General features: G+C 55.8%; 2 protein-coding genes across 2 annotated transcripts in view; one reads left to right on the top strand and one right to left on the bottom strand.

The window, feature by feature from the left end:
• LOC131095541 (methyl-CpG-binding domain protein 2-like) overlaps nucleotides 1-26,314 on the top strand; it is a 205,244-nt gene that overhangs the window by 161,875 nt on the left and 17,055 nt on the right. The window lies entirely within an intron of this gene.
• The window catches only part of MAPK4 (mitogen-activated protein kinase 4), a 56,292-nt gene that overhangs the window by 26,377 nt on the left and 3,601 nt on the right, over nucleotides 1-26,314 (bottom strand). The window contains exon 2 of the mRNA XM_058043429.1: nucleotides 710-1,429. Coding sequence (XP_057899412.1) covers nucleotides 710-1,255 — 546 coding nt within the window. The 5' untranslated portion in view covers nucleotides 1,256-1,429. The remainder of the gene's footprint in view (nucleotides 1-709; nucleotides 1,430-26,314) is intronic.

Raw genomic sequence — 26,314 nt, 5'->3', positions numbered from 1 at the left:
CTCAGATAAAGGGTTTGGCTGAGCCTCAAAGACCCACTGCTCTCCCTCTATGTTAAATGAATGTAACTCAAAGGAAATTGGGTTTTTGAGAAGCTGGTTGGCACTGAAGCGAGGACAGAGCCCAGCAGAGTGGGGGTGGACGTGCCAGGTCCCCTCTCCGTGTGCTCCCACCAGCTCGTGCTCTTCAGCAGCAGCAGAGCAAGAAACACAGAGCTTAGTCACTTGGGTAAAGCAAGCAAACACACGCATCCCCACAGTCCACTGCTGAGACAGAGCAAAGTACCTGAGCTTGTGTTTGATACACACAGAATAATGCAATGCAAGGCAGCTGAGGGCACCCAAACCCTTCCTGTGCCCTCTTCGCAGAGCCCTGGGGACTCTGGCAGAGCTCAGCACATGGTCTGTGTCCAGAAAACACAGAATGCCAGGCTGGACAGGTCTCTGAGCAACCCCTTCCAGTGGAAGGTGTCCCTGCTCATTGCTGGGGGTTGGACTGAATGAGTTTTAAAAGTCCCTTCCCACCCAAACTGTGACTCCCTGGACACGTGTCATGGCTCAGGGCAGAGTGGCCAGCAGCAGTGATCACCCAGCAGGCCTCACAGCTGCCCAAGGAGGCTCCAGGACCAGTTGCCCTGGAGGATCCATCACAGCCCAGCCATGTCACCCCACAGGTGCTGCCCCCTGCACTGGCCAGCCCTGCGCTGCCCACCTTGTGCGAGTAGTGCTGATCCACGATCCTGGCCAGGCCGAAGTCGCCGATCTTCAGCACCAGGTCCTCGGTGCTGATGAAGATGTTGGCCGGCTTGAGGTCGCGGTGCAGCACGTTGGCCGAGTGGATGTACTTGAGCCCGCGCAGCAGCTGGTACATGAAGAGCTTGGCGTGCTCCTCGGCCAGCTTGCCCTGCTCCAGCAGCCGCGCCAGGTCCGTCTCCATGTACTCCTGCACGATGTACACCACGTTGAACTTGAAGAAGTCGCCGCGCAGGCGGGCGCCCTTGGGGCCCAGCACCTCGTAGACCTTGACGATGTTGTCGTGCTCGAGGCGGCGGATGATCTTGATCTCACGGAAGGCGTGCTTCACGCTGCGCGCGTCGCCCAGCGTCAGCTTCTTGACGGCCACCTTGCGGCAGCTGCGGCTGTCCAGCGCCGACAGCACCAGCCCGTTGGCCCCGAAGCCCAGCGGGCGGAAGTTGACGAAGCGGCAGCCCAGGTCGTAGCCGTACATGCTGGCCAGGCAGTCGCACTTCTCGGCCATCGCGCTCCTCCCGCTCCTCTGCCCCTGTCACTGGAAAAGCCGGGAATGCCCCAGGGGCTCCGGGTTGGAAACGCGGCTATGGGAGACCAGGCGCCTCATGGTTACCCACTGGAGACCGGGGAGGGGGCTCGCTCTGAGCCTGGTGCTTCAGCACGAGACAGGGTGGAAATAAACCTGAGGACACAGAGAGAGAGAGAGAATGAAATGTTTTAAACGGGTTGAGAAATCAGTGGACTTTCCAAGAGGGCTTGCTCTGAGCTTCAAAATGACACAAGGAGGAAATAAACCTCAGGGCACAAACAGACGGAGAAATGAAATGTTTTAAACGGGGTGAGAAGTCAATGGACTTTCCAAGGGGGTCAGAAATCAACAGACTTTCCAAGGGGGCTCCCTCTGAGCCCAGCGCTTCAGCACAACACAGGGTGGAAATAAACCTGGCCTGGTGCTTCAACACAACACAGGGTGGAAATAAACCGGAGGACACACACAGACGGAGAAATAAAATGTTTTTAACTGGGTGAGAAATCAACAGACTTTCCAAGGGGGGTTGCTCTAAGACTGGTGCTTCAACACAACACAGAGTGGAAATAAACCTGAGTTTATTTCCACACAGACGGAGAGATAAAATTGTGGATTCCATGGGACAGAGAGAGAGAAACAGCAAAAGTGTTTCTCACAGCGGCTTGTGAGGAAGATGTGATAACCTGTTGACTATAAACAATTTGCAGGTGGTGTTTTTCTACTTTATTTTTCTGTTCCTCTCAAGGACAGTGTGCGAGAAAGATAATTCTGTTAGTTAGCCAACATCCTGCCTCTCGCCTGTTCCTGCCTTGACCCTGGTGCACGGGTGACATAAAATGTTTTAAACTGGGTGAGAAATCAACAGACTTTCTAAGAGGGCTCGCTCTGAGTCTGGTGCTTCAGCACAACACAGGGTGGAAATAAACCTGAGGATGTACACACGGAGAAATAAAATGTTTTAAACGGGCTGAGAAATCAATCCCTTTCCAAGCAGCATAGAAAAGCACAGCCCAGAGATGTCTATCAAAGCAGAAGGGCTTTTTTTCTTGAGATTAAAAAATTATCACTGCTACATTTTTCAGCCCCTGCCTCGCTTCCTTTCCACGGCATCCTGAGACAATGCTGAAGGGCAGGGCTGGTGGCACTGCCCTGTGTCCCCTGCTGCCCCAGCACCAGGACAGGCTGTGGGGCAGAGCCTGAGCGCCCCATGGCCCTGCCCTGCCCCACACCTGCCAGAGGAGAGGAGAGGAGAGGAGAGGAGAGGAGAGGAGAGGAGAGGAGAGGAGAGGAGAGGAGAGGAGAGGAGAGGAGAGGAGAGGAGAGGAGAGGAGAGGAGAGGAGAGGAGAGGAGAGGAGAGGAGAGGAGAGGAGAGGAGAGGAGAGGAGAGGAGAGGAGAGGAGAGGAGAGGAGAGGAGAGGATCTATTTGATGCCGGTGCTGCCCGTGCCTTGCCCACGTAACAGCTTACTGAAGGCTGATCATGAGCGAAACCGTGACCTTTCAGAGGATCATCAGTTATCCCCTCCCAAGGCACGCAGCACCACCAGCATTTTTCAGCTGCTTAATTTTCCCTTTTCCATTTGTAAGACATAGAGAGCTGTACCTTTCCCCCTTTGCCCCCTTTTTTTTCTTTTAAAGGATTTTCTTGAAAACATTACAGAGCAATTTGCAGTGGCTGTACAGCGTGTTGCATCAGTGACTGCCCAGGTAAAGCACACAGCAAAACCAGCAGAGAAACGAGGGTGCAAACCCTCCCTGACAGGCAGCTGAGAGAGCCACGGAGCTTTCCAGGGTATAGCAACCAGAGTTATACCCTTTCCAGGGCATAACAACCAGAGCTGCTCAGGCAAAAAGGATTTTTGCAAAAAGCCTTCAGAGGTGTCCGTGAGGATGTGGCACCCCCTGAATTTGGGTCGCACAGCAAATGCTGGCAGCAGCCCCAGGATGCCATCCTGGGCTCCCTGAAATTACAGCTGAGCAGGTAAACATACATATTTACGTATGAAGGATATAAAGTTTGTATTCTCCCCCACTAAGGCATTAAGAACCTGTAACTGGTGCGTGTGGACCCAAGAGCAGCTGGGTGAGCAGTGGCAGCAGGCTGAGCCATCTCCGGAGCCCAGATCCCAGATCACAGAGCTCCCTGGAGCCCAGGCCCAGATCCCAGATCTCTCTGGAGCTCAGATCCCAGATCCCAGAGCTCTCGGGAGCACAGGCCCAGCTCCCAGAGCTCTCTGGAGCCCAGGCCCAGATCCCAGATCCCAGATCCCAGAGCTCTCTGGAGCCCAGATCCCAGAGCTCTCTGGAGCCCAGGCCCAGATCCCAGATCCCAGATCGCAGAGCTCCCTGGAGCCCAGGCCCAGATCCCAGATCGCAGAGCTCCCTGGAGCCCAGGCCCAGATCCCAGATCGCAGAGCTCTCGGGAGCCCAGGCCCAGATCCCAGATCCCAGAGCTCTCTGGAGCCCAGGCCCAGATCCCAGAGCTCTCTGGAGCCCAGGCCCAGATCCCAGAGCTCCCTGGAGCACAGATCCCAGATCTCTCTGGAGCTCAGATCCCAGAGCTCTCTGGAGCCCAGGCCCAGCTCCCAGAGCTCTCTGGAGCCCAGGCCCATATCCCAGATCCCAGACCCCAGAGCTCTCTGGAGCCCAGGCCCAGATCCCAGATCCCAGATCCCAGAGCTTTCTGGAGCCCAGGCCCAGCTCCCAGAGCTCTCTGGAGCTCAGATCCCAGATCCCAGATCCCAGATCCCAGATCTCTCTGGAGCCCAGGCTCAGATACCAGATCTCTCTGGAGCCCAGGCCCAGATCCCAGAGCTCCCTGGAGCCCAGGCCCAGATCCCAGAGCTCCCTGGAGCTCAGCTCCCAGCTCCCACATCCCAGAGCTCTCTGCCCTTGGGCTGTGCCCACAGCTCCCTGAGCAGCCCCAGAGGAGTCTCTCAGGAGCTTCAGGGGCTCAGGAAGGAGCTGCTGGCAGCTCAGAGGGGCAGAGCCTCGTCTCTGTGGGCAAAACACTGCTGGGCCCAGGGTGTGCCCCAGCCAGAGGAGCCCAGTGCTGGGCATCTCCCTGACAGCGTCCTTGTCTGGCGGCAGGTGGCCGTGCAGAGGAGACCATGGCCAAGGGACCATTTCTCACAGCTGCTCCAGCTGGGGAATGACAGCTCAGGGACCTCAAAGCACTTCAGTTTCCCACTATGGTTTTCACCTCATTTGGGAGCAGAATGGAACAAAAGGTCTGAAGCAGGAGGGAACAGCCGGGCTGATCCTCCCAGACACCAGCACAGGGTTCTCAGTGCACTCAGTCTCCCTGAGGCTGTTGGTGAGTCTAGAAGAGCAAGGACACCTCTCCTGCCCGAGCCTGGCCCCCATCCTGCCCCCAACACCCCTGACCCCTTGATGCACCCCATTTTCACCCCTGTGCCACCCCCTGATGGTCCTTTCAGGCCAGGGGGACCTGTGGGACCACCCGGCTGCACAGGGGCCGTGACCTTGCACAGGGAGGCCCCAGGTTACCCGCTGGGCCTAGCACTGCACAGAGGAGGAACACTGAAATAAATAAAATAAAATAAAATAAAATAAAATAAAATAAAATAAAATAAAATAAAATAAAATAAAATAAAATAAAATAAAATAAAATAAAATAAAATAAAATAAAATAAAATAAAATCAATGAAAATGAAAAAATAGCATAAAATAATAATTTAAATGAAATAAATTTTAAAAATTTATAAAGTAAATTAAAATAAAAAATAAAAAATAAATTAAAGAAAAAATTAAAATAACATAATAATTACAATTAAATTATAAAATAAAATAAAACAAAAGAAAATAAAATAAAAATAAAATAAATAAAGTAATAATTAAAACAAAACAAATTAAAATAAGATAATTAAAATGAAATAATAAATCAAAATAAAATAAAGTAAAATACAATAAAGTAAAAATTAAAACAAAACCAAAACCAAAATAGAAATAAAAATAAAAAAAAATCATTAAAATGAAATAATAGTATAAAATAATAGTTAAATTAAATTAAAATAAAATAAATAATGTAAATTAAAACAAAATAAATTAAAATAAGATAATAATGAAAATGAAATAGTAAAATAAAAAATTAAAACAAAATAAATAAAAATAAAATAATAATTAAAATTAAATAATAGTACAAAATAATAATTAAAATTAAATAAAGTAAAATAAAACAACTGTGGATCTGCTCGCATTGTGTTCTTCATGCCAGAACGATGTCTCTGATAGAGCCCCTGATCACCAGAGCTGCTCCATTGACCTAGCAGAGGGTTCACAGCCTGGTCCTGTGCCCTGTGCTCCCCAGGCAGCACTGCTGGGACCCTCCTGCTCCCTGGCAGAAGTCACCAGGAACAACAAAATAGCAGGGAAAAGACTGAATAAAGAAATAGCAGGGAAAAGATTGAAGGCTGAGCAATCACCCTTTGCTGAGGGTGGATGAGAACGGCGGCGCTGCAGGGCAGCAGCGCTGAGGGGATGAGGGGAGGGAGCCAGCTCGCAGCTGAAGCGAAGGCACAGCAGAGGGAGGATGTGGGCAGGGCAGGGATACCCTCCGAGAGCATCTGCCAGCAGCTACCGAGCCGCTTGGCAAGCGCTGCCTGCTCCTCCAGTCGGGAAACAGAAATAATTACAGCCTCTGTGCAACCCAGCAATTATCCAATGCTGGCTTTGGCACGCAAGGACCGAGCAGGGAGAGCTGCTGGCGCTGTCAGGGAGCGGGGCAGGCACCAGAGGGGCAAACCAGGGGGCAGAACCGGGTGAGGAGCAAGGGGAGGAAGGGAACAGGGACGCGGACAAATCCTGGGGCTCTGCAAGGAAGGAGCAGGAAGGTGCCCCAGTGTGGGGCCCCAGCTGTGAGGCCACGGAAAAGGAGCAGGTGCTGCTGAAGCCACTGGAGATGCTGGGGGCTCTGAGGATCACAGCAAGGTTCAAGGGCAGCCTAGGACCCGCTGAGCAATCGGGGGCTGCAGCAGCACTGGGGCTTTTCTCCTGCACTGCAGACCTGGGTCTCTGCAGAGCTCTCTGGGAGAGAGCCCTATTAGAAAAAAAAAAAACAAATAAAAGTAACCAAAACCAATGAAAGTAACCAAAATCTGCTGATGGCAAGGGGAACTATGTCAAATAGGGCTGGGATTGGTGTGCTTTAATATGGTGCCATGGTGGCTGTGAGAGCCATCTCGGCACCTCACAGTGGTACAACATCCAGCCCACAGCCCCAGCCCCAGCATCAAAATTCAGCCCCAGTCCCAAAACTCAGCCTGAGCCCCAAAACTCAGCCCCAGCACCCAGCCCCAAAACCCAGCCCAAGCCCCAAAACTCAGTCCCAACCCCAAAACCCAGCCCCAGCCCCAAAACCCAGCTGCCTGCTCAGCTTTCTGCTACTCCAGGCTCATGGTGGTGGGACTGGATGGTCCCGGGGACCCTTCCCACCAAACCCTCTGCCCAGCTCTCTGCCACTCAGTCTCATGGGAAGTGGGGCTGGGTGGTCCTGGGGACCCTTCCCAGCCAACCCTGCTGTGGTTCTGCCAGCAGAAAACCCCCGGGGTGCTGAGCCCAGGTGGGGCTGGGCAGGACCCAGGGCGAGCTCCCACGCTGAGCTCCTTGGCTCGCTGCAGACGCAGTGGAAAGAAACCAAGTTCTGCCTCGTCAGCCTAATTATTAATAATTAGTACAGCTCTCGAAGCGTTGGAAGGGAAAACGCAACATATGAGGGGGAGAAAAGAGAAGAAAGAGCTCTGTTTTTCCTCACAAGAAGAGCGAGGGCCTTTGTGGTGCTCCGGGCTGTGCCTCATCCCCGAGCTGAGCCAGGATCCCACAAGATCCCATGGGATGGGAGAGAGGCAGGAAAAGAGACGGGATCCTGCCCCTGTGCCCCTGGGCTCAGGTGAGAGCCCACCTGCAGAGCTGCCCCAGCCCCGGCTCCAGCAGCACAAGGAGCTGGAGCTGCTGCAGCCAGTGCAGAGGAGGCCACGGAGCTGCTGCCAGGGCTGGAGCCCCTCTGCTCTGGAGCCAGCCTGGCACAGCTGGGGCTGCTCAGCTGCGCCAGAGAAGCTCCAGGGACACCTCAGAGCCCCTGCCAGGGCCTCCAGGGGCTCCAGGAGAGCTGCACAGCCCCTGGGGACAGGGCAGGCAGGGACAGCACCCAGGCAATGGCTCCCACTGCCAGAGGGCAGGCACAGATTCTGGCACATTGGGAATTAGGAATTGCTGGCTGGGAGGGTGGGCAGGCCCTGGCCCAGGGTGCCCAGAGCAGCTGTGGCTGCCCCTGGATCCCTGGCAGTGTCCCAGGCCAGGCTGGATGGGGCTGGGAGCAGCCTGGGACAGTGGGAGCTGTCCCTGCACATGGCAGGGGGTGGGATAAGATGACCCCAAAGTCCCTTCCTACCCAATCCTGGGACTCAGTGACCTCTGCCTGCATCAGTTCTTATCTCTGCCTCCCCCCCCCCCCCACCCCGAGACAGCAGCAAACCCCTCAGACCAGGCTGAGCAGCCCCCTGGGAAGGCCACAGAGGTGGCTTGCCTGCCTTCCCCATTCTCCCGAGCACACCTGGCTCCTGACTGTCCTCAGCAGCCCCAGGGAAATGTCACCAGCAGCCCCATCTCTGCTGTGCTGGCCCTGGCTGCTCTAATGAACAAGCGTTAATTTCCTAATGAGCACTGCTGCCTCTCCCAGCCGTGCCCGGTGTGGCACAGGGAAGGTGTTGAGCTGCTGTAGGGCTGCAGAGCCCAGGGAAAGGCTCAGCTCCAGTGGGGCTGTAGAGCAGAGCCCAGGAGCTGTCAGGCTGCTCAGCCCGGGCTCTGGTATCCACCCAGGGAGCCAAATCCAGCGGGAGCCTCCGGGGAGCTGCAGCAGAGCAGGGCCAGCAGCTCCTGCAGCACAGCGGGCAGGGAGACAGCACTGACAGGCTGTGGGAGCACCAGAGGGGTGTGCAGGGAGCAAACCCAGCCTGGTGACACAAACCCAGGCTGCTCTGTGTGCCCCACAGAGGGACAGCAGGGATCAAATTGGACCTGCTCACACCCAGCCTGCTCACACACTGAGCCCGCTCTCTGTGCTCCACAGGGACAGCGAAGAGAGACCCAACACAGGGACACCAGCTCCAGGGATCACACGCCAACCCAACCTGCCCTCTGTGCTCCAGAGGGACAGCAGAACACAGGGACACCAGCTCCAGGCATCAAACCTGACCTGCTGACACCAACCCAGCCTGCTCTGTGTGTCCCACAGAGGGACAGCAGAACAAAGGGACGCCAGGGATCAAACCCATCCTCCTCACACACCCATCCTGCTGACACAAACCCAGGCTGCTCTGTGTGCCACAGAGAGAGCAGAACACAGGGACACCAGGGAACAAACTCACCCAGCTCACACCAACCCAGCCTGCCCTGTGTGCCCCACAGGGACAGCAAAGAGAGACCCAGCAAAGGGACACCAGCTCCAGGAATCAAACCCACCCTGTTCACTCACATCCAGGCTGCTCCGTGCCCCACAGGGACAGCAGAACACAGGAATACCAGCTCCAGGGATCTAACCCACCCTGCTCACACAAACCCACCCTGCTCTGTGTGCCCCAGAGGGACAGCAGAACACAGGGACACCAGGGATAAAACCCAGCCTGCTAACACCCAGCCTACTCTGTGTGCCCCACAGGGGCAGCAAAGAGAGACCCAACACAGGGACACCAGGGATCAAACCCACTCTGCTCACTCACACCCAGGCTGCTCTGTGCCCCGCAGGGACAGCAGAACACAGGGACACCAGCTGCAGGGAACAAACCCACCCTGACACAGGGAGGCACCCAGCCTGCTCTGTGTGCTCCTCAGAGGGACAGCAGAACAAGGGGACACCAGGGATCAAACCCACCCTGTTCACTCAAACCCAGCCTGCTCTGTGCACTCCACAGGGACAGCAGAGCAAAGGGACACCAGCCCCAGGGATCAAACTCCACCTGCTGACACCAACCCAGCCTGCTCTGTGTGCCACAGAGGGACAGCAGAACACAGGGACACCAGGGATCAAATTCGACCTGCTCACACCCAGCCTGCTCACCAACCCAGTCTGCGCTGTGTGGCACAGAGGGACAGCAGAGACAAACACAGGGACACCAGCTCCAGGGAACAAACCCACCCTGCTGACACCAACCCACCCTGCTCAGGCAAACCCAGCCTGCTCTGTGTGCCACACAGGGACAGCAGAACGCAGGCACCCCAGCTCCAGGGCTCTGAGGGAGTGCTAGCTTCACTCGCAGCCCCTGTCCCAGCTGCTGTCAGTCCCAGCTGGAAGAGAGGGAGGTTCTGGGTGCCCCCAGGAGGCTCACACCAACGGTGCAGGCCGTGGATCCCCTGATTAATAAATAAATTGTTATATAAATATCTGTGATGGCCATCACCAAACCACAGCTGAGGGAACTGAGCCCCGTGGTGCCAGCACCTGCCCTGTAGCCACCAGGCACGAGGGGACACGGCAGGGACCAGGAGAGGATGGGCGAGAGTTAAACCACCCAATTTAAACACCAAACCACTCTGCATTTGAGAATAATGCAGAGATGTGGAGCTGTTCCCCCCAAATGAGCACAGAGTGCATTTCACAGGTTCAATTCACCCCTCACTCGCTTTTTCACTTTTTCAGCTCCAGCAGCTGCCACAGAGGCAGAGATTTGATGATGAGTACCCTTATTTCCATGAAATACAGACATGGGAGAAGAATTTAGAACTTTTCTTCCATTCTTCCACCCTTCCTGTCTCTCTCCTGTGCGCCAGGGCAGCGTTTGCTCTGATGGTGCTGCTGAGGCTTGGGGGCCTCTGGGTGCCCTCACAGGGCTCTGGGTGCCCTCACAGGGCTCTGGGTGCCCTTGGTGGGGCTCTGGGGCTGTGTCAGAGCCAGCTGTGCCCTGCAAACAGCCTCCAGGCTGCCCGGGGGGATGGTGCTCCTTCTCCCCTGAAAACACCACTTATCAAAATGCCTTTGCTGCCAGAAGCCACACAGGAAATCATCAGCAGAACGAGCTGCCAGCCAAAAGCCAGAAGGATCAAGCAGCACTGTCACAGGAGGGCAAAATCCTCATTTTGGGGGAAAAGGGATACTCCCAAACCCAAGGGAAACGGCACAAAACCACCCCAAATCCTGGCGTGACCAGCAGTGAAACACACGTGGGAAACCATGTACTGAACAAGCATCACCCAGCCCTGCAAAGCCAGCTCTGCTGCCCAAACCTGACTCAGGGAAACAGGAATTCTCCCCCTCCTGAACAGCCAGGGCAATTGTGGGCAGGCCAAAATACACTGAGAGGAAAAAAAATAAAAGGAGAAGGGAAAATCAGAGAATGCTCGTTAGCTCAGCGAAAGAACAGAAAACAAAGGAGAACTTGCTGACACTCGCAGGGGCCTGGGGCAGTGTGGGAAAGCCATTGCTGTGTCCCGAGCAGGGGCCAGCCTGGCCACTGAGCCGTGCAGGGCCGAGCGGGGCCAGGACAGGGACAGGCCCTGCTGCCTGTGGGGCACAGCACTGAGGCTGCAGACAGACACACGGACAGACAGAGCCTGAACAAACACAGCCAGGCCTGCCCGGGGACAGCGGGGCTGCCCCACTGCCCCTGGCCATGGGGCACCCACTGTGCCACAGACACAGCTGCACTGCCCTGTGCCTCACACACAGACCCTGGGCACACACAGACCCTGCCCCTGTGCCTCACACACAGACCCTGGGCACACACAGACCCTGCCCCTGGTCAGCCTTAGGTCCCTTGGCAGATCCTGTCCCTCTCCCTGGTCAGCCCCAGCCCCTGGTCAGTCCCAGCCCCAGCTCCAGTCTCTGGTCAGCCCTGGCCCCAGTCCCTGTCTCTGGTCATCCCCAGTCCCTGTCTCTGGTCATCCCCAGCCCCAGTCCCTGGTCATCTCCTGCCCAAGTCTCTGGTCAGCCCCAGTCCTTGTCTCTGGTCAGTTCCTGTCCCTGGTCATCCCCGGCCCCAGTCCTTGATCATCCCTGTCCCTAGTAAGCCCCAGTCCCTGTCCCTGGTCAGCTCCAGTCCCTGCCCCTGGTCAGCCCCAGTTCCTGGTCAGTGACAGCCCAAATCCCTGGTCAGCCCCAGCCCCAGTCCCTGGTCAGCCCCAGGCCCTGGTCAGTCCCTGTCCCTGATCATTCCCTGTCCCTGGTCAGTCCCAGTCCCTGTCTCTGTTCAGTCCCAATCCCTGGTCAGCCCCTGTCCCTGTCCCTGGTCAGTCCCAGACCAGGGTCAGTCCCAGTCCCTCATCAGTCCCTGTCCCTTGTCCCTGGTCAGCCCCACTCCCTGTCCCTGGTCAATCCCCGTTCCTGTCCTTGGTCAGCCCCAGCCCCTGGTCAGCCCCAGCACCATCCCAGCTCCTGGTCAGCCCCAGTCCCTTGGCAGCCCCGTTCTCTCTCCCTGGTCAGTCCCAGCCCCAGCCCCAGCCCCAGCCCCAGGTCAACCCCAGCCCCAGTCCCGGGTCAGTCCCTGTCCGTGGTCAGCCCCAATCCCTGTCCCTGGTCAGTCCTTGTCCCTGGTAATCCCCTAGCCCCAGTCGCTGGTCAGTCCCAGCCCCTGTCTCTGGTCAGAGTCCCTGACCCCAGCCCCAGTGCCTGGTCAGTCCCTGTCCCCTGTCAGACCTAGTCCCTGTCCCTGCTCAGTCCCAGCCCCAGTACCTCATCAGTCCCAGTCCCTGGTCATTCCCAGCCCCAGTCCCTGGTCAGTCCCTGTCCCTGGTCATCCCCAATCCCTGATCATTCCCAGTCCCAATCCCTGATCATTCCCAGCCCCAGTCCCTGGTCAGTCCCTGTCCCTGGTCATCCCCAATCCCTGATCATTCCCAGTCCCAGTCCCTGATCATTCCCAGCCCCAGTCCCTGGTCATTCCCAGCCTCAGTCCCTGTCCCTGGTCATCCCCAATCCCTGATCATTCCCAGTCCCAGTCCCTGATCATTCCCAGTCCCAGTCCCTGGTCATTCCCAGCCTCAGTCCCTGTCCCTGGTCATCCCCAATCCCTGATCATTCCCAGTCCCAGTCCCTGGTCAGCCGCAGCCCTGCCAGCTGTGGTTCCCATCCCACACTTTTGCTGACTGACACCACATTGATTAAAAACCAGCAGAATTATCTCTGTTACCAAAATAAAGCAGTTCCTGGAACAGATGACTCAGAAGCCTCTCCCCTCGCCATAATTCAGAGCAGAAACATGATACCTCACGGGGGCAAATCACTTTGCCCTTTTGGTTTGGCACCTACAGCCTTTTCTTCTAGAAAAAAAGAGATTAAAATCCACTCTGGGCCGGCGCTGTGTCAGAGAGCTGAGCCTTTCCTCCCCGGGATGCCACGGTCAGGGCTGAGCCTCTGTTATCACTGGAGGGGCTGGACCAAGATAAGCAAAAGCAGGATGGATATTAAAAAAATAATTTTTTGAAAAACACACAGAAACAGCCCTAGAGGGTTTTCTTACTGTCTCTGAGAAGCCTGCGCGAGGAATTTGCCCCAGAGGAGGTATGTGCAGCATGTGCCAGCAAGGCAGAGCCATGGCAGAGCGGCTCCTCCAACCCTCCACGGGCCCCAGAGATAGGTATCTGTGCAGAGAGAGCTCTGTCCTCTCCAAACACGGCTCTGGGATTGCTCAGGAGCCCTGCACCGCCGGGCTGTGCCTCCCCTCTAATCCTGCTGGCTGACAAATTTCACCCAGCTTGCTCCAGGGCTCTTTGCTCACAGATCTGCATGCTCAGTGTGGGCAAACAGGAAAGAGGGGCTTCAGGGAGAGGGGGACAACACACATCTGTCTGCTCAAACTGTCTGGAAAAGGGGTTCCACCCTGCTGCTTGTTGTGGTGTGATTGCAAGGTTTACCCCTGAACCTGGGTCCCTACCCTGAAGATTCCCCCCAGGTGTGTCAGTCACCTCTCCTTTCCCCTCCCAACACTGTCTGTCAGTCCTGGCATTCCAGAAGGCATCGAGTGATTGCAGATTCACAGGATGCTCTCTACCCCTGGGGGGCACTGGGCCATCCAGGTGTCCTTTGTCCCTTTGTCCCTCCCCTCCAGTCCCTGCTTGGTGGCTCCCTGCCCCTTCCCTGCCCCTCTCCCCGGGTTCAAAGGAGCAGCAACCACGGGCTCAGGGAGTTCTGTTGGAGCTGGTGCTGCGTTCAGAGGCCTGAGGGCCAGAATAAAGCTCTGCATCCAAACCCTCCATCAGAACTGACTCCTTTCCTTCACCATGGCCTTGAAGATCCTCTGCCAGAGGGAGACCTGAGGAGCAGCCCCTGTTATGGGGGGAAGCTCCATCCCAGCACCACCAGAGCTCCTGCAGGCCTGGCCTTGTCCCCATGGGCCCAGCTGCAGCACCCAGGCAGCCCAAAGTGTCTGTGGGGTGAAACACCACACACCCAGCCAGCCCAAAGTGTCTGTGGGGTGAAACACCACACACCCAGCCGGCCAAAAGTGTCTGTGGGGTGAAACACCACACACCCAGCCGGCCCAAAGTGTCTGTGGGGTGAAACACCACACACCCACAGCCCAAAGTGTCTGTGGGGTGAAACACCACACACCCACAGCCCAAAGTGTCTGTGGGGTGAAACACCATGCATCCTTATCAGACACTGATCTGCCTTCAGGGGTGACAGGGACAGCACCCAGGGACAGCTGGAGCTGTTCCAGGAGGTTTGGGTGGGATCTCAGGGAAAGGCTCTTCCCCAGAGGGTGCTGGCCCTGCCCAGGCTCCCCAGGGATGGGCACAGCCCCGAGGCTGCCAGAGCTCCAGGAGCCTTTGGACAGCGCTGCCAGGGATGCCCAGGGTGGGATTGCTGGGGGTCTGTGCAGGGCAGGAGCTGGACCTCCTGTCCAGCTGGTGATCCAGCTCATTGTTCCTCCACAGGGAAAAATGAACTTCCCAAACTTTGGGATGGGCACAGGCACCAACCCAGGCTTCTCCACAGGGAACAATGAGCTTCCCAAAGCTCATTGCTGTGGCGTTCTCCTCCCTGTCTGCTCGGCCACGGCTCTGATCCACACCCAAGGGTGATCCTGTTGGGTCCCTTCCAGCTCAGGGTATTCTGTGATTTGATGATGATGGGGCAAGGCCACCAAGCAGAACCAGAACCAAGCAGAACCAGAACCGAGAACAGCCAGACCCAAGCACAGCCAGAACCAAGCAGAACATGAACCAAGCAGAGCCAGACACAAGCAGAGCCAGAACTGAGCAGAACCAGAACTCAGCAGAGCCAGAACCCAGCAGAGCCAGAATCCAGCAGAGCCAGAACCCAGCAGAGGCAGACCCAAGAACAGCCAGAACGAAGCAGAGCCAGACCCAAGAACAGCCAGACCCAAGCAGAGCCAGACCCAAGCACAGCCAGAACCAAGAACAGCCAGAACCAAGAACAGCCAGAACCGAGCAGAGGCAGAACCGAGCAGAACCAGACCCAAGCAGAGCCAGAACCAAGCAAAGCCAGACCAAAGCAGAGTCAGCACCAAGCAGAGCCAGCACCAAGCAGAGCCAGAACCAAGCAAAGCCAGACCAAAGCAGAGCCAGAACCAAGCAGAGCCAGGACCAAGCAAAGCCAGACCAAAGCAGAGCCAGCACCAAGCAGAGCCAGGACCAAGCAGAGCCAGCACCAAGCAAAGCCTGACCCAAGCAGAGCCAGACCCAAGCAGAGCCAGGACCAAGCAGAGCCAGAATAAAGCACAGCCCAGGACCAAGCAGAGCCAGAACCAAGCAGAGCCAGGACTGAGCAGAATCAGAGCCAAGCAGAGCCAGCACAGAGAACACAGAGCCCTGCACCCCACGCTGCCCAGCCAAGGCTGCCCAGGCCCTGGGGAGCATCAGCAGGATCCCAGCACTGCCCAGATGCAGCAGGCACAGGAAGAACAGCAGGGCTTGGCAACTTCAGCCAGCCCTTGACCTGAGCACACGGAGCCTCTCCTGGGATGTGCCCTCTCCCTGGAGCCGCCTTCCCAGCCCAAACTCCTGCTGCTCCTCACTCAGCCAGCTTTCTACACATCCAGCCTGCCTGGTGAGGCTGGGCAGGTCCTCCCATTGTGGGGAGGCATCACTCAGCACCCCAAAATCCACCTTTTCCTCGGGCTGACTCCCTAGGGAGAGGGGCGGCACACACAGCTGGAATCCCACAGCACACGTGGCAAAGCTCCCCCTCATCTACTCTGCTGCCAGAAACCATCCCTGCTGCTTTAATGCTGCCCAGTGATTTTGGGAGACCCTGCTACACACCCCTGGGGTGCCAGCAGCCAGCAAGGCTGAGGAACAGGGGCAAAAACACGCTGGCACCACCACAAACAACACAGGACATCTCCTAGGGAATCAAAACAAAAATATTGCAGGTCCTGCCCCTAAAATACACCGACCAAACCCAAAACATGCTCCCAGCGACTTTTAGCCACCCACAGAACAGACAGGGAATAAAGGGCTTTGCTGGAGCACTGCTAAGGCTTGCTGTCAGTATAATCACCTACTACTATAATGGGATTACATGGATTAGCTGCATTTTAAGGAAACATCAATGAGCCAGGCTGCCTTTCTAGGCAGGATCTTGGGGCTGCACGGGATAATACCGGAAAAACCAGGAGCTGGCTGGTTTTAGACAGCATTTCTCCAAATAACCTGGGAGGGGGGATCACAAGGCAGCAGAGGTGTGTTAATGCAGGCGAGAGCTGAATGAATGGACTCTGCAGAGGGAAACAGACCAACCCCTGGCCTCCCTTGGCTGAGCTGCACCAGGAATTCATTGAGGCCTGCATTTCCCCCCGTGCTGAGCTGCGGGATGGGCTCAGGGCTGGAGGGGAGCGGGAGCACAGGATGCACTGTGGAAGGGATGCCAAAGCCAGGCTGACCCGGGATAAACAGCCTGTGCTGGGTCCCCATCGGGGCACCTGCACTCCCAAGCCCTCTCTCTGCCTGCACACAGGAAAATGTCCCCAAAAACAAGTCTGAAATCAGACTTCTGGCCCCCATCACAGGGTGGGACCTGCAGCTCTGTCCCACGGAGGGCAGGGGTGCCAGCCTGCAGCTGGAGGGACAGGGCTGCCAGGAAAATGTCCACAAAAACAAGTCTGGAATTAGTGGCACCCATCGGCAGGTGGGACCTGCAGCTCTGTCCCACACAGGGCTGGGGTTTTCCTGGGGCTCCCAGGAAAATGTCCCCAAAAACAAGTCTGGAATTAGACTTCCCGGCCCCCATCGCCAGGCGGCATCTGTGGCTCTGTCCCACACAGGGCAGGAGTGCCAGCCTTCACCTGGAGGGACAGAGCTCCAGGAAAATGTCCCCAAAAACAAGTCTGGAATTAGACTTCCTGGCCCCATCCATTGCCAGGTGGGACCTGCAGCTCTGTCCCACGCAGAGCAGGGTGCCAGCCTGCACCTGGAGGGACAGGGCTGCTCTGCAGGCATCACATCCTCACCCAGGACATCCCACACCCTCACATCCACCCTCATCTGCTCCCAGCAGCCCTCAGGATTTGAGAGGAACTCTCAGGCAAGCAGGGGTTTTTTTGATTGCTTTTTGCCCTCGGACCATCCAAAACAAACTGTGCGCTTCATTTTCCAAAGTCCTGTACTCTTCTTCTCCAGGATGGATCCAGCCTGGAAGCCTTGGGGAGCTGCAGCCTGGACATTTTGCTCCCCATGTTCCATCCAGCACCTTCTCCCTCTCGTTGTGCCTCAGCCAGGGCTGGTGAATAAAACCCAATTAGGGATCACACATCAGAGCAGCACAGCAAAGGGATGGTCCCTACCCCAGGCAGCGCACAGCCTGGGATCTTCAGCTCCCACCATGGGGAAGCGACAAAAATAACCCATTAAAAAGCCACTTTAATTGCCTTGCCAGCGGTTTGCACAAACTCCAGCTAAAGCTGGAGGTAAAAATGAATTAAAAGCTTTAAATAGAAAATTCTCTTTCACTACTCCCACTTTAACCCTTAAATTTTAATGGGGTCGTCGTGAGGGAGGAAGCACACCCAGCCAGTCCTCCAGCTCCCCTGCAACGGGGACCAGGCTGGGCTCTGCTGGGTTTGGTCCACCACAGGGTCTTGTGCAGGCACCCAGCCTGTCCTGGGACAGACCGACAGGCTGTCCTAAACACCCAGGCTATTCTAAACACCCAGGCTGCTTTGGGACACCCAGGCTGCTACCAGGCACAGCTCAGGCCGCCCTCAAGCTCACATTCCTCAGGCCAAGAGAGCCTTAAAACCAGGACAACAAAATTCAGAGGGTGACCGCCGCACCAGAGTACCCCAGAGCCCTGGAGTTCTGTCCCACTGTGGTTTGTGCTCCTCAGCCACTGCCAGGGCAGAATCCCAGCAGGTGAGGGGCTAATGTGCATGTCCCAAACACCAACCGCTGCATGGTGTGGAGCCAACCAAGGGTTTTTGGGAATTACAAGCAAGGACTTGGCAGAAACACACCAGAGGAAGACCAGGATGTGGCTGGAGAAGGGGCCATGTGGGAGCAGGGCAGCATTTTAGGGACAAACCTCCTGGTTGTGGCTCCTGCAGGAAAGCACAGCCTGGCACAGGGCCAGGGCCAGAAGGGCCGGGCACTGCAGGGGGAACTCTGAGCCCATCCAAGGGCCCAAAGCCCCAAACCATCTCCAGAAAGGCCTGAAGGAACCACTGTGAATGAGAACTGACTTGCTCAAAAGGTGGGAAACTTCTCCCCAGCGAGTGGAAGATTAAAATGTGCCCCACAAAGCCCAGGGCCCCAAGACATCCCATCAGCTGGATCCACACTGGAGTCAGGACTGGTGATCTCTCTCTTTTCTTCTTTAATCCATCTCTTTGTTTCTCTCTTCCCTTCACCCAAGCCCCTCTGCTGTGTGCTTGCACTGGAGATCAAGCCCTAGCACACCAATTCCCACGCTGAGGGTGCAACCTACCAAAAATCTCTGCCAGCTTCTGCCGCTGCTTTCAGCCTGTCAGTCCCAGGTGCTCCCTCACTCCTGCACACACAGCACTGCGTGTCCAGGCTGGATCAGGTGGAGAAGCATTCCACCACAACCCTTTTGGTGAAGAGCAGGAGCCAAGCATGAGGTGGGCAGAGGTCTCAGAGCCCAAAGATCCCCCAGGGAATCATAGCCCAGTGTTGGGGAAGATGGAACAGGAAATTCTTATAAATATGATTGTCTGGCAAAAGATTTTGAGAATATGGAAACTATGAGTGAGATTGAAATGAAGGCAAGCTTTGAGATCCCTCAGTTACTGAACAACTGGAAAACAATGGTGTGGCCAGCTGAAGGTGATCCCCTTTTGATGGAGCAACACCCTCTGCCTGCAGACAGGCCCAAGGGTCAGAGCAGACCCTACAGCTTGGCAGAAGGGGCCCAAAGAGGAGTTTTTAGGATCTGAAATGTAACAGAGTATGGTAATGTAGTGATTCTTATAGGCTGTATGCTATAGGATTTGTATCTTGTACTAGATTGGTTAGTGAGAATCAGAATATTCCACACAGAAGATGATTTATTGTATTGTAACGGGAACTTCACTCTCTTACTTTTCTATGCTCTTAGCTCTTACCTCTTGTCTCTTACCTCTTGCCTTTTACTCTCTTACCCCTTTTCCTCCTACTCTCTCACCCTCTCTCCCCCTCTCTTCTCTGGGGCCTGCTCTGAGCTGTGGCTGGCAGCTCCCAGCAGGGCCCTGCACCCAGGCCCTGTGCAATGAACCCCAAATCCCAGCAGGGCCCTGCACCCAGGCCCTTTGCAATAAACCCCAAATCCCAGCAGGACCCTGCCCCCAGGCCCTTTGCAATGAACCCCAAATCCCAGCAGGGCCCTGCACCCAGGCCCTTTGCAATAAACCCCAAATCCCAGCAGGGCCCTGCACCCAGGCCCTTTGCAATAAACCCCAAATCCCAGCCCTGGCTTCAGAGATCTCTCGTGTCCATCTGTCCTGACCGTCCTGCCCCCATTGTTCCTACAGCCCAGCACTGCGTGCCCGCTGCCAGCCTCACCAGGGTCACCTGAGCCGGGTGTGACCCCACTCCCCACCCAGACTGCAGCCCAGAAGGGAGGATGGAGGGGGCAGCACTCACAGCACAGCTGGGAGGGAGCTGCTGGAGGTTTTTGGGTGATCTACTCTGCTCCCAAACCCGGTGGTTTAATTGCAGGCTTGGAGCATGGCCTCGCCGAGAGCAATGCAATCAGGCTCCAGACCCCACGGTGCCCAGCATTTATTTAGCTAAATATTGCCCTGAAACGTCCCTTCTGCTCTGCCCAGGACTGTGACAGAGGCATCAGGACGGAGCAGTCTCACAGTTTTAATCCCTTCCTTCCCATTTGGCTCCAGTGGGCAGCAGCAAGGCCATTTTGCAAAAGGAATCGAGCCAGGGAAATCTGGCTGAGGGGTTTGGTTTCTAAGTCCCAGAGACTCACATTTTCCCCCCTCCCCTTTCAATCTCTGTTGCTCAAAAAAGTCCTCATGTTTCCGAAGCATTTTGCAGCTCTTACAGCACTTTGCTGGGATGAGGAAAAGCTGACACACATATCACGGCAGCAGCAAAGATTATTTTTGCTGTCTGAGTAGTAGCAGGCACGTGAGATTTATTCGGATAAAGGAGGTCAGAGTCGGAAATGAGCTTGGATTGCAGGCTGTGAGGCAAAACCCTTGGGAGATTTGGGGTCTCCAGGGAGAGCCCAAGGTGGTGTCCTGTGTCAGCATCACCCCACAGCCTCTGTGGGGTCAGTGGGACTGCCTGGCACCCTCAGCCTCAGGAGAAAGGTGGGATGGGCATGAGTACCAGCCCAGGCTCGTCCACAGGGAAAAATGAACTTCCCAAACTTTGGGATGAGTACAGGCACCAACCCAGACTTGTCCAAAGAGGAAAACGAGCTTCCTGAACTTTGGGATGACTACAAACATACCAGCCCAGGCTCCTCCACAGGGAAAAATCTTCCCAAACTCTGGGATGAGTACAAACACACCAGCCTAGGCTCCTCCACAGGGAAAAATGAGCTTCCCAAACGTTGGGATGAACACCAGCCCAGTCTCCTGCACAGGGAGCAATGAGGTTCCCAAACTTTGGGATGAGCATGAGCACCAACCTGGGCTCCTCCACAGGGAAAAATGAGCTTCCCAAACTTTGGGATGAGCCCAAACACCAACCCAGGCTCCCCCACAGGGAGCAATGAGCTTCCCAAACTTTGGGACGAGCCCAAACACCAACCCAGGCTCCTCCACAGGGAGCAATGAGCTTCCCAAACTTTGCTGTGGCGTTCTCCTCCCACTCTGCTCAGCCACAGCATGGATCCTGGCAGATCCTGGGATCTGCTGGGACACACAGCACCCTCATGTCCTGAAATGATCCTGTGAGTGTTATTACAATCGGGAATTCCTCCCAGCTGCTTCTCTTTTCTACAACACGGCCTGTGTTTGAAGCAGACAGCAATTTGCTTTCCAGCTCAGAGATTTGTGATTTCTTTTTAACCTTAGACCCATATTTAGCAGAAGAGATTGGGGAGGGTGCTGCTAATGACTCAGAGAGACAAAGACTCAAATGCCTTTCCAGAGAGCAGGATAACACAGGAGAAAAAGAGCTGCTGGAGCGCTGTGATCCAGCTGGGATTTTGGGGGCAGGGATTTTGGGGGCAGGTGAGGCTGCCTTCTCACCCTCGGTGATTCTGTGTCCTTTTCAAACAGGTGGGACAAGCCTCTGACTGACAAGGTTCAGAATCCCTCAGTCAGGAAAATCAAAAGTGGCATTTTCTGGCAAGTGTAAAGCCCATCAAGATGCCCTTTGTGACTTCCCTGCCCCTTGCTCAATCAGAATGGAGATGACCCAGAGAGACGGCACCATGCTCATCCCGATCCCTTCATGGCCACCACCGATCACCCCAACTTTGTTTTCCCAAAGGAATCTCACCCAATTTCACATTTCCTTGGCTCTCCCACCAAAGCACCCAAAGCTGGCATCAGCTGTAGAGTGAGCCCGGGGGAGAAAAAGGAGAAATGACAATTTTGCACTGAAATGTAGCTCACTGGAGTTCAGGATTTGGTGGCACAGGGGTGAGGGAGAGAGGAGCACACCCCAGCCCTGTGCTAGCACAGCTGGACGCACAGCTGGCCCCAGAGCTGCAGCACAGCTGGACACACTTCAGCACAATTGCATGCACAGCAGCAGCACAGCTGGATGCACAGCTAGATGCACAGCTGGCCCCAGAGCTTCATCACAGCTGGACATACGGCTGGCCCCAGAGCTTCAGCACAGCTGGACATACAGCTGGCCCCAGAGCTGCAGCATAGCTGGACAAAGCTGGCCCCAAAGCTGCAGCACGGCTGGATACACAACTGGACACACAGTTGGATGCACAGCTGTCCACAGAGCCCCTTTCAGCCCAGCAGTGACTCCAGGAGCCACAGGAGCCCTCTCCATCCCACAGGCATTCCTGCTTCCCAGGAGTTCCCTCTCTGGTTCCCCCAGGAACAGCTCTCTGGCCACCATTCCTGGCTCCCAGCTCTGCTGGGCACGAGGACAGCCCTTGCCTGCTCACTGCCTCTCTCAGAACATGTCATTATTTCTAATTTATTGTATTTCTGTACTCGGCCTGGGAGGTTGTGTGGAAGGGAGCTAAGCCTGGCCTGCTCATTGCAAGCTCTGCACAAAGCCTTTCTCAAGCTGATACAACCTCACACTGAAAAAAATAAAAATAAAAAAAAAGCCAAACAAAAAACTACGGAGAAAGGAGAATTCCCAGAGAGCAAAGAACTGCAGTTCTAAAATTATCTGAAAAATAGTCTCCTGGGTACAGGTGCCTGAACACAGGTCAGATCCAATGCTTGTAAGAGAAATGCAAACCAGTGACAGAATTCCAGAATGGCTTAGGGCGGAACAGACCTCAAAGCTCATCCTGTTCCAGGCCCTGCCATGTGCAGGGACAGCTCCCACTGTCCCAGGCTGCTCCCAGCCCCATCCAGCCTGGCCTGGGACACTGCCAGGGATCCAGGGGCAGCCACAGCTGCTCTGGGCACCCTGGGCCAGGGCCTGCCCACCCTCCCAGCCAGCAATTCCTAATTCCCAATGTGCCAGAATCTGTGCCTGCCCTCTGGCCGTGGGAGCCATTGCCTGGGTGCTGTCCCTGCCTGCCTTGTCCCCAGGGGCTGTGCAGCTCTCCTGGAGCCCCTGGAGGCCCTGGCAGGGGCTCTGAGGTGTCCCTGGAGCTTCTCTGGTGCAGCTGAGCAGCCCCAGCTCTCCCAGCCATCCTCTGGCCAGCATTCCCCCTGGCTCAGGCCCGAGGAGCTCCAGCACATCCATGACCTGGTGAATTTCACTGGCCCAGGGGCCCAGCTCAGGTCCCAGGACCACAGCTCTGACCCCCAGAGGTGCAGCCCCTTCCTCACCGCCCATCCCAGCACCGCTCCTGGGATGCAGGGTGGGAATTACATCAACCTGGAGCAAACCAACCTTTCTGGGCACCGTGGGGAGGGGGAGAGGAGCCCAGCACTGAGCCCAGCCCAAGGCTTCACGCTGCAATCCCCACAGAAACGCACAGATATCTGCCTGTTTTTTCCCTCGTCCCATTCTCCTTGATCTCATTTTAGCTGGAAGCAGTCCCAGATGGATCCCATCCCAAGGAGCCCAGCACCTACCCTCTGTCCTTGCAGTCATTTTGAGCCGGGACCTATTTCCACGCCAGCATTCCCAGCCCTGCCCCCTCGCAGCAGGGAAAGGGTTTAATTTACCTTTAATTTACCTTTACCCAAAGGCACTTTGAGATGACGGCTCAGGACTTCCCGTGCCCACTCAGCGGAGCACAGAGCCCGCTGACACAGCACAGGGGCATTTCCAGCCTGGCTCAAACCTGGTCCTGCCCCCAGAGCACCCGACCAGGGCTGGGAACACCCCCGGGCATCACACCAGAGCCAAAGGTGGGCAGGGGGAGCAGCCTTGTCCCCAAAGGCTCAGCCTCCCTGGACATTGCTGCATTCCAATTTCACTCATTTCACAGAGGAACAAACCTCACCGGGGCTGGGAACACCCGCAGGCATCATCCCAAAGCCAGTGGTGGGCAAGGGGAGCAGCCTTGTCCCAAAGGCTCAGCCTCCCTTGCTAATTGCTGCATTCCCCAGCCCCATTTCAAGGCTCAGCCTCCCTGGCTCATTGCCTCATTCCCCAGGCCCATTTCGCTCATTTCACAAGCTTCAATAGGGGCTGGGAACACCCCCGGGCATCACAGAGGTGGGCAGGGGGAGCAGCCTTGTCCCCAGGGCTCAGCCTCCCTGAACATTGCAGCATTCCCGATTCGCTCATTTCACAGAGGAACAAGCCTCGCTCGGGGCTGGAGATGACCTGCAGAGCCTCCTCCGGGGAGGGATTTCCGAAGGGCTCAGGAAGCCTCCAGCTGGAAGCAGCCTGCACGCCAAACCATGAAATTTGATTGGCCTTTTATCTCGGTTTACATAGCTAATTGTTGCAGGTGTATCAGTTGCCATGAAATTAATCCCGCTGTAAAACCAGGTGTAGCCAAGAATTAAATTGTGCAAATAACCCAGACCGCTGGGACAGATGGACACCAACACAGGGCTCAGCTCGGGGAGGGGGCTGGTTTGCTGCTCCCCGAATCCAGAGGGGATGTAAGGTGATGCTGAAACACGGCCAAGCCACTCCCACGGGAGACCACAGGGACCTGGAGTGCCCGTGGAGCAGAGCCAGGCTTGGGCAGCTGGAGATTGGTGTTCACCTGGTGGTTCAGGGCGGGTGAGGCTCGGGGCCGGGGGCAGCAGGAGCTGTGTGTTCACCTGGCCGGTCAGGGCGGGTGAGGCGAGGCAGGGTGGCCTCAGGACGCAAAGGCAGCGTGTGTGACACACGGCGGCCGGTCCAGGAGGGGACAGCCGTGCCCCGAGGAGCGTGGGGCACACACGAGGCGCTCTGCAGAGCTCCCTGCTCCCTCCTGCCTCCGGGAACGCCCCGGCAGCCGGGAAGAGCCGGGAAGAGCTCCGGGCTGCGGCAGCGGCGTGGGCTGCCCGGCCTCCTACGGAGATGAGCGCTGTGTATGGAAATATAGAAACCGAGCCGCCTGTTCCAAGCACAACCACGCCGGCTGCTTTTTAAAGACAGGCTGGGCTCGGGTGGAAAGTGCTGCAGGAAGGAGCGGCGTTAGTTCCCCGCGCAGCCTCCCTGCCAAGGGAAGCTCTCAGTGGGGAGCTGGTCCCGCTCCTGATGCAGCCCCAGGGACAGGGAGTGATGGCAAGGTCACCCTGGCACCTTTCAGCCGGGCTGAAATCGGCTCCTGTAAATCCTCCCTGCCTGGAAAGCCCCGGAAGGTGATCAGTGTTTAATCTCAGCCTGGCGCTGGGCAGGGGGAGCCCTCAGTGGGCCCAGCCCGGGCTGCGCCGCCAGCACCACTGCCTGCCTGGCAGCACCTGGCCAGGTCTGAGGACTGCCATGGTCACCCGGGAGAGCAGCAGGAGGCACAAATTAAGAGTTCAGCATGCCAAAATATTTCTACCGCGTGGAGGATGTGATTTCCCTCCTCAGCGGTGTCAGACACTCAAACACCACAAGCACCGAGTTTCACTTGTCTCCGTGCACAGGGACACCTTGCCACCATCCATCACATCCACACAACCAAGGGGTGCAAATAAAAATGCCACCATGCAAACAACCATGTGAGTAACCGCTACCAGACCCAGAGAGCTCACAAATCTTTGGGATGAGAAGTGGCTGCCGGCACAAGGAGCGGGTCACGTTCCAGCGTTAATTGCCCATGGAGTGGCAGCAGGTCTGCGTGACAGGGACGAGGCCAAAATGAACTGCCATGCCTAATGCAAGTCTTCTTCTATTATAGTTTCTCTCTGCTTCTCTGCTGCTCACGGGAACAGCGAGCCCAAAATAACGGCAGCAGCGTATGACTTTAAAAGGGCAAATTTTAAAAAGCCCAGAGCAGTCGCTGGCATCAGTGAAAGCAAGGAACCTGCTTAAAGCTTCTACCAAAGACCCCAAAAGTCACAAACCTGGAAAAGCAGCAGGATTTAAATAATGAAAAAGCCATCCTGGCAAGAATGAGACGTGGAAAATGCGTGGGAACGTGATCTTTCTAGGCACAGGGAAGGAGAGAGGAACGGCACTGGAAAAGAAACGTCCAGTGTTGGTGACTGATGGGGACCTCTAAAGGAATCCATTAAATCCGTACAGCTAACAGAATTAATTGAAAAATAAGGCACTTTTTAAGCATGCCAGGAATAGAGAATTAGATATCTGCCAGATTCACTATTAGGTACCGTCAGTAAAACTGATGGAACAGCTGCCAAAGAGGAGCAGGGGAGCCCCCAGAGCAAGCACCACGTGCACCCCCTGTGCCAAGGCAGGGCTTTTCCACCAACCCGCCGTGCAGCCTCTTTAAAACCCCTCAATGACCCCTTAAGGCCCCTTGATGACAGAAATTTCAGTATTGCCAGACATCTGCCAAAATAAAGCATTTTCAGACCAACTGGTGGAACTCGGAAACTTTGTGCAGTCAGAGTATTTGGGTAAAAGGCAGGAGCAGCAGGCAACCCGGGGTCAGCTCCAGCTAGAACAGCAGGACAGAAATCTCAGGTAAATACACGAACTGGAGACTAAAAATACAATTCCAATCAGCCAGCTGAGTTTCCTGGAATTAGATCTATTTAGGAGCCTTATTATCTACCTAAAGACATTATTGTTGCCTCGACGCAGTGTTTGCCCACATTTCTCCAGAGCACAGAATACCCCGAGGTTGGATCTCACAGCAGGTGCAACCAACTCCACACAGCATCAGGTGTGGCTGCTCCCTGTGCAGAAACAACATCCCAGCACCTTCCTCGGGGATTTGTGTCACTGCCTAGCCCATCCCCATCCCATACATTATATCAAATGTACATTTCCAACATGGAAAGCTGCAGTAACTCATGGATGGTTGGTTGGTTGGTTGGTTGGTTGGTTGGTTGGTTGGTTGGTTGGTTGGTTGGTGGCCCAAATCACCTCAGAGAGGTCACAGTGGGACAGAGCACGGGGTTGTGTGGCAGGGAGATGGACAGAGAGCTCTGTCAGGGCCAGGAAAGGTTTGGG

This window comes from Melospiza georgiana, chromosome Z (genome assembly GCF_028018845.1).
Source record: "Melospiza georgiana isolate bMelGeo1 chromosome Z, bMelGeo1.pri, whole genome shotgun sequence".
Taxonomy (NCBI): Eukaryota; Metazoa; Chordata; class Aves; order Passeriformes; family Passerellidae; genus Melospiza; species Melospiza georgiana.
Note: the sequence above shows the minus strand (reverse complement) of the source record. Positions and strands in the feature narration are given on the sequence as shown.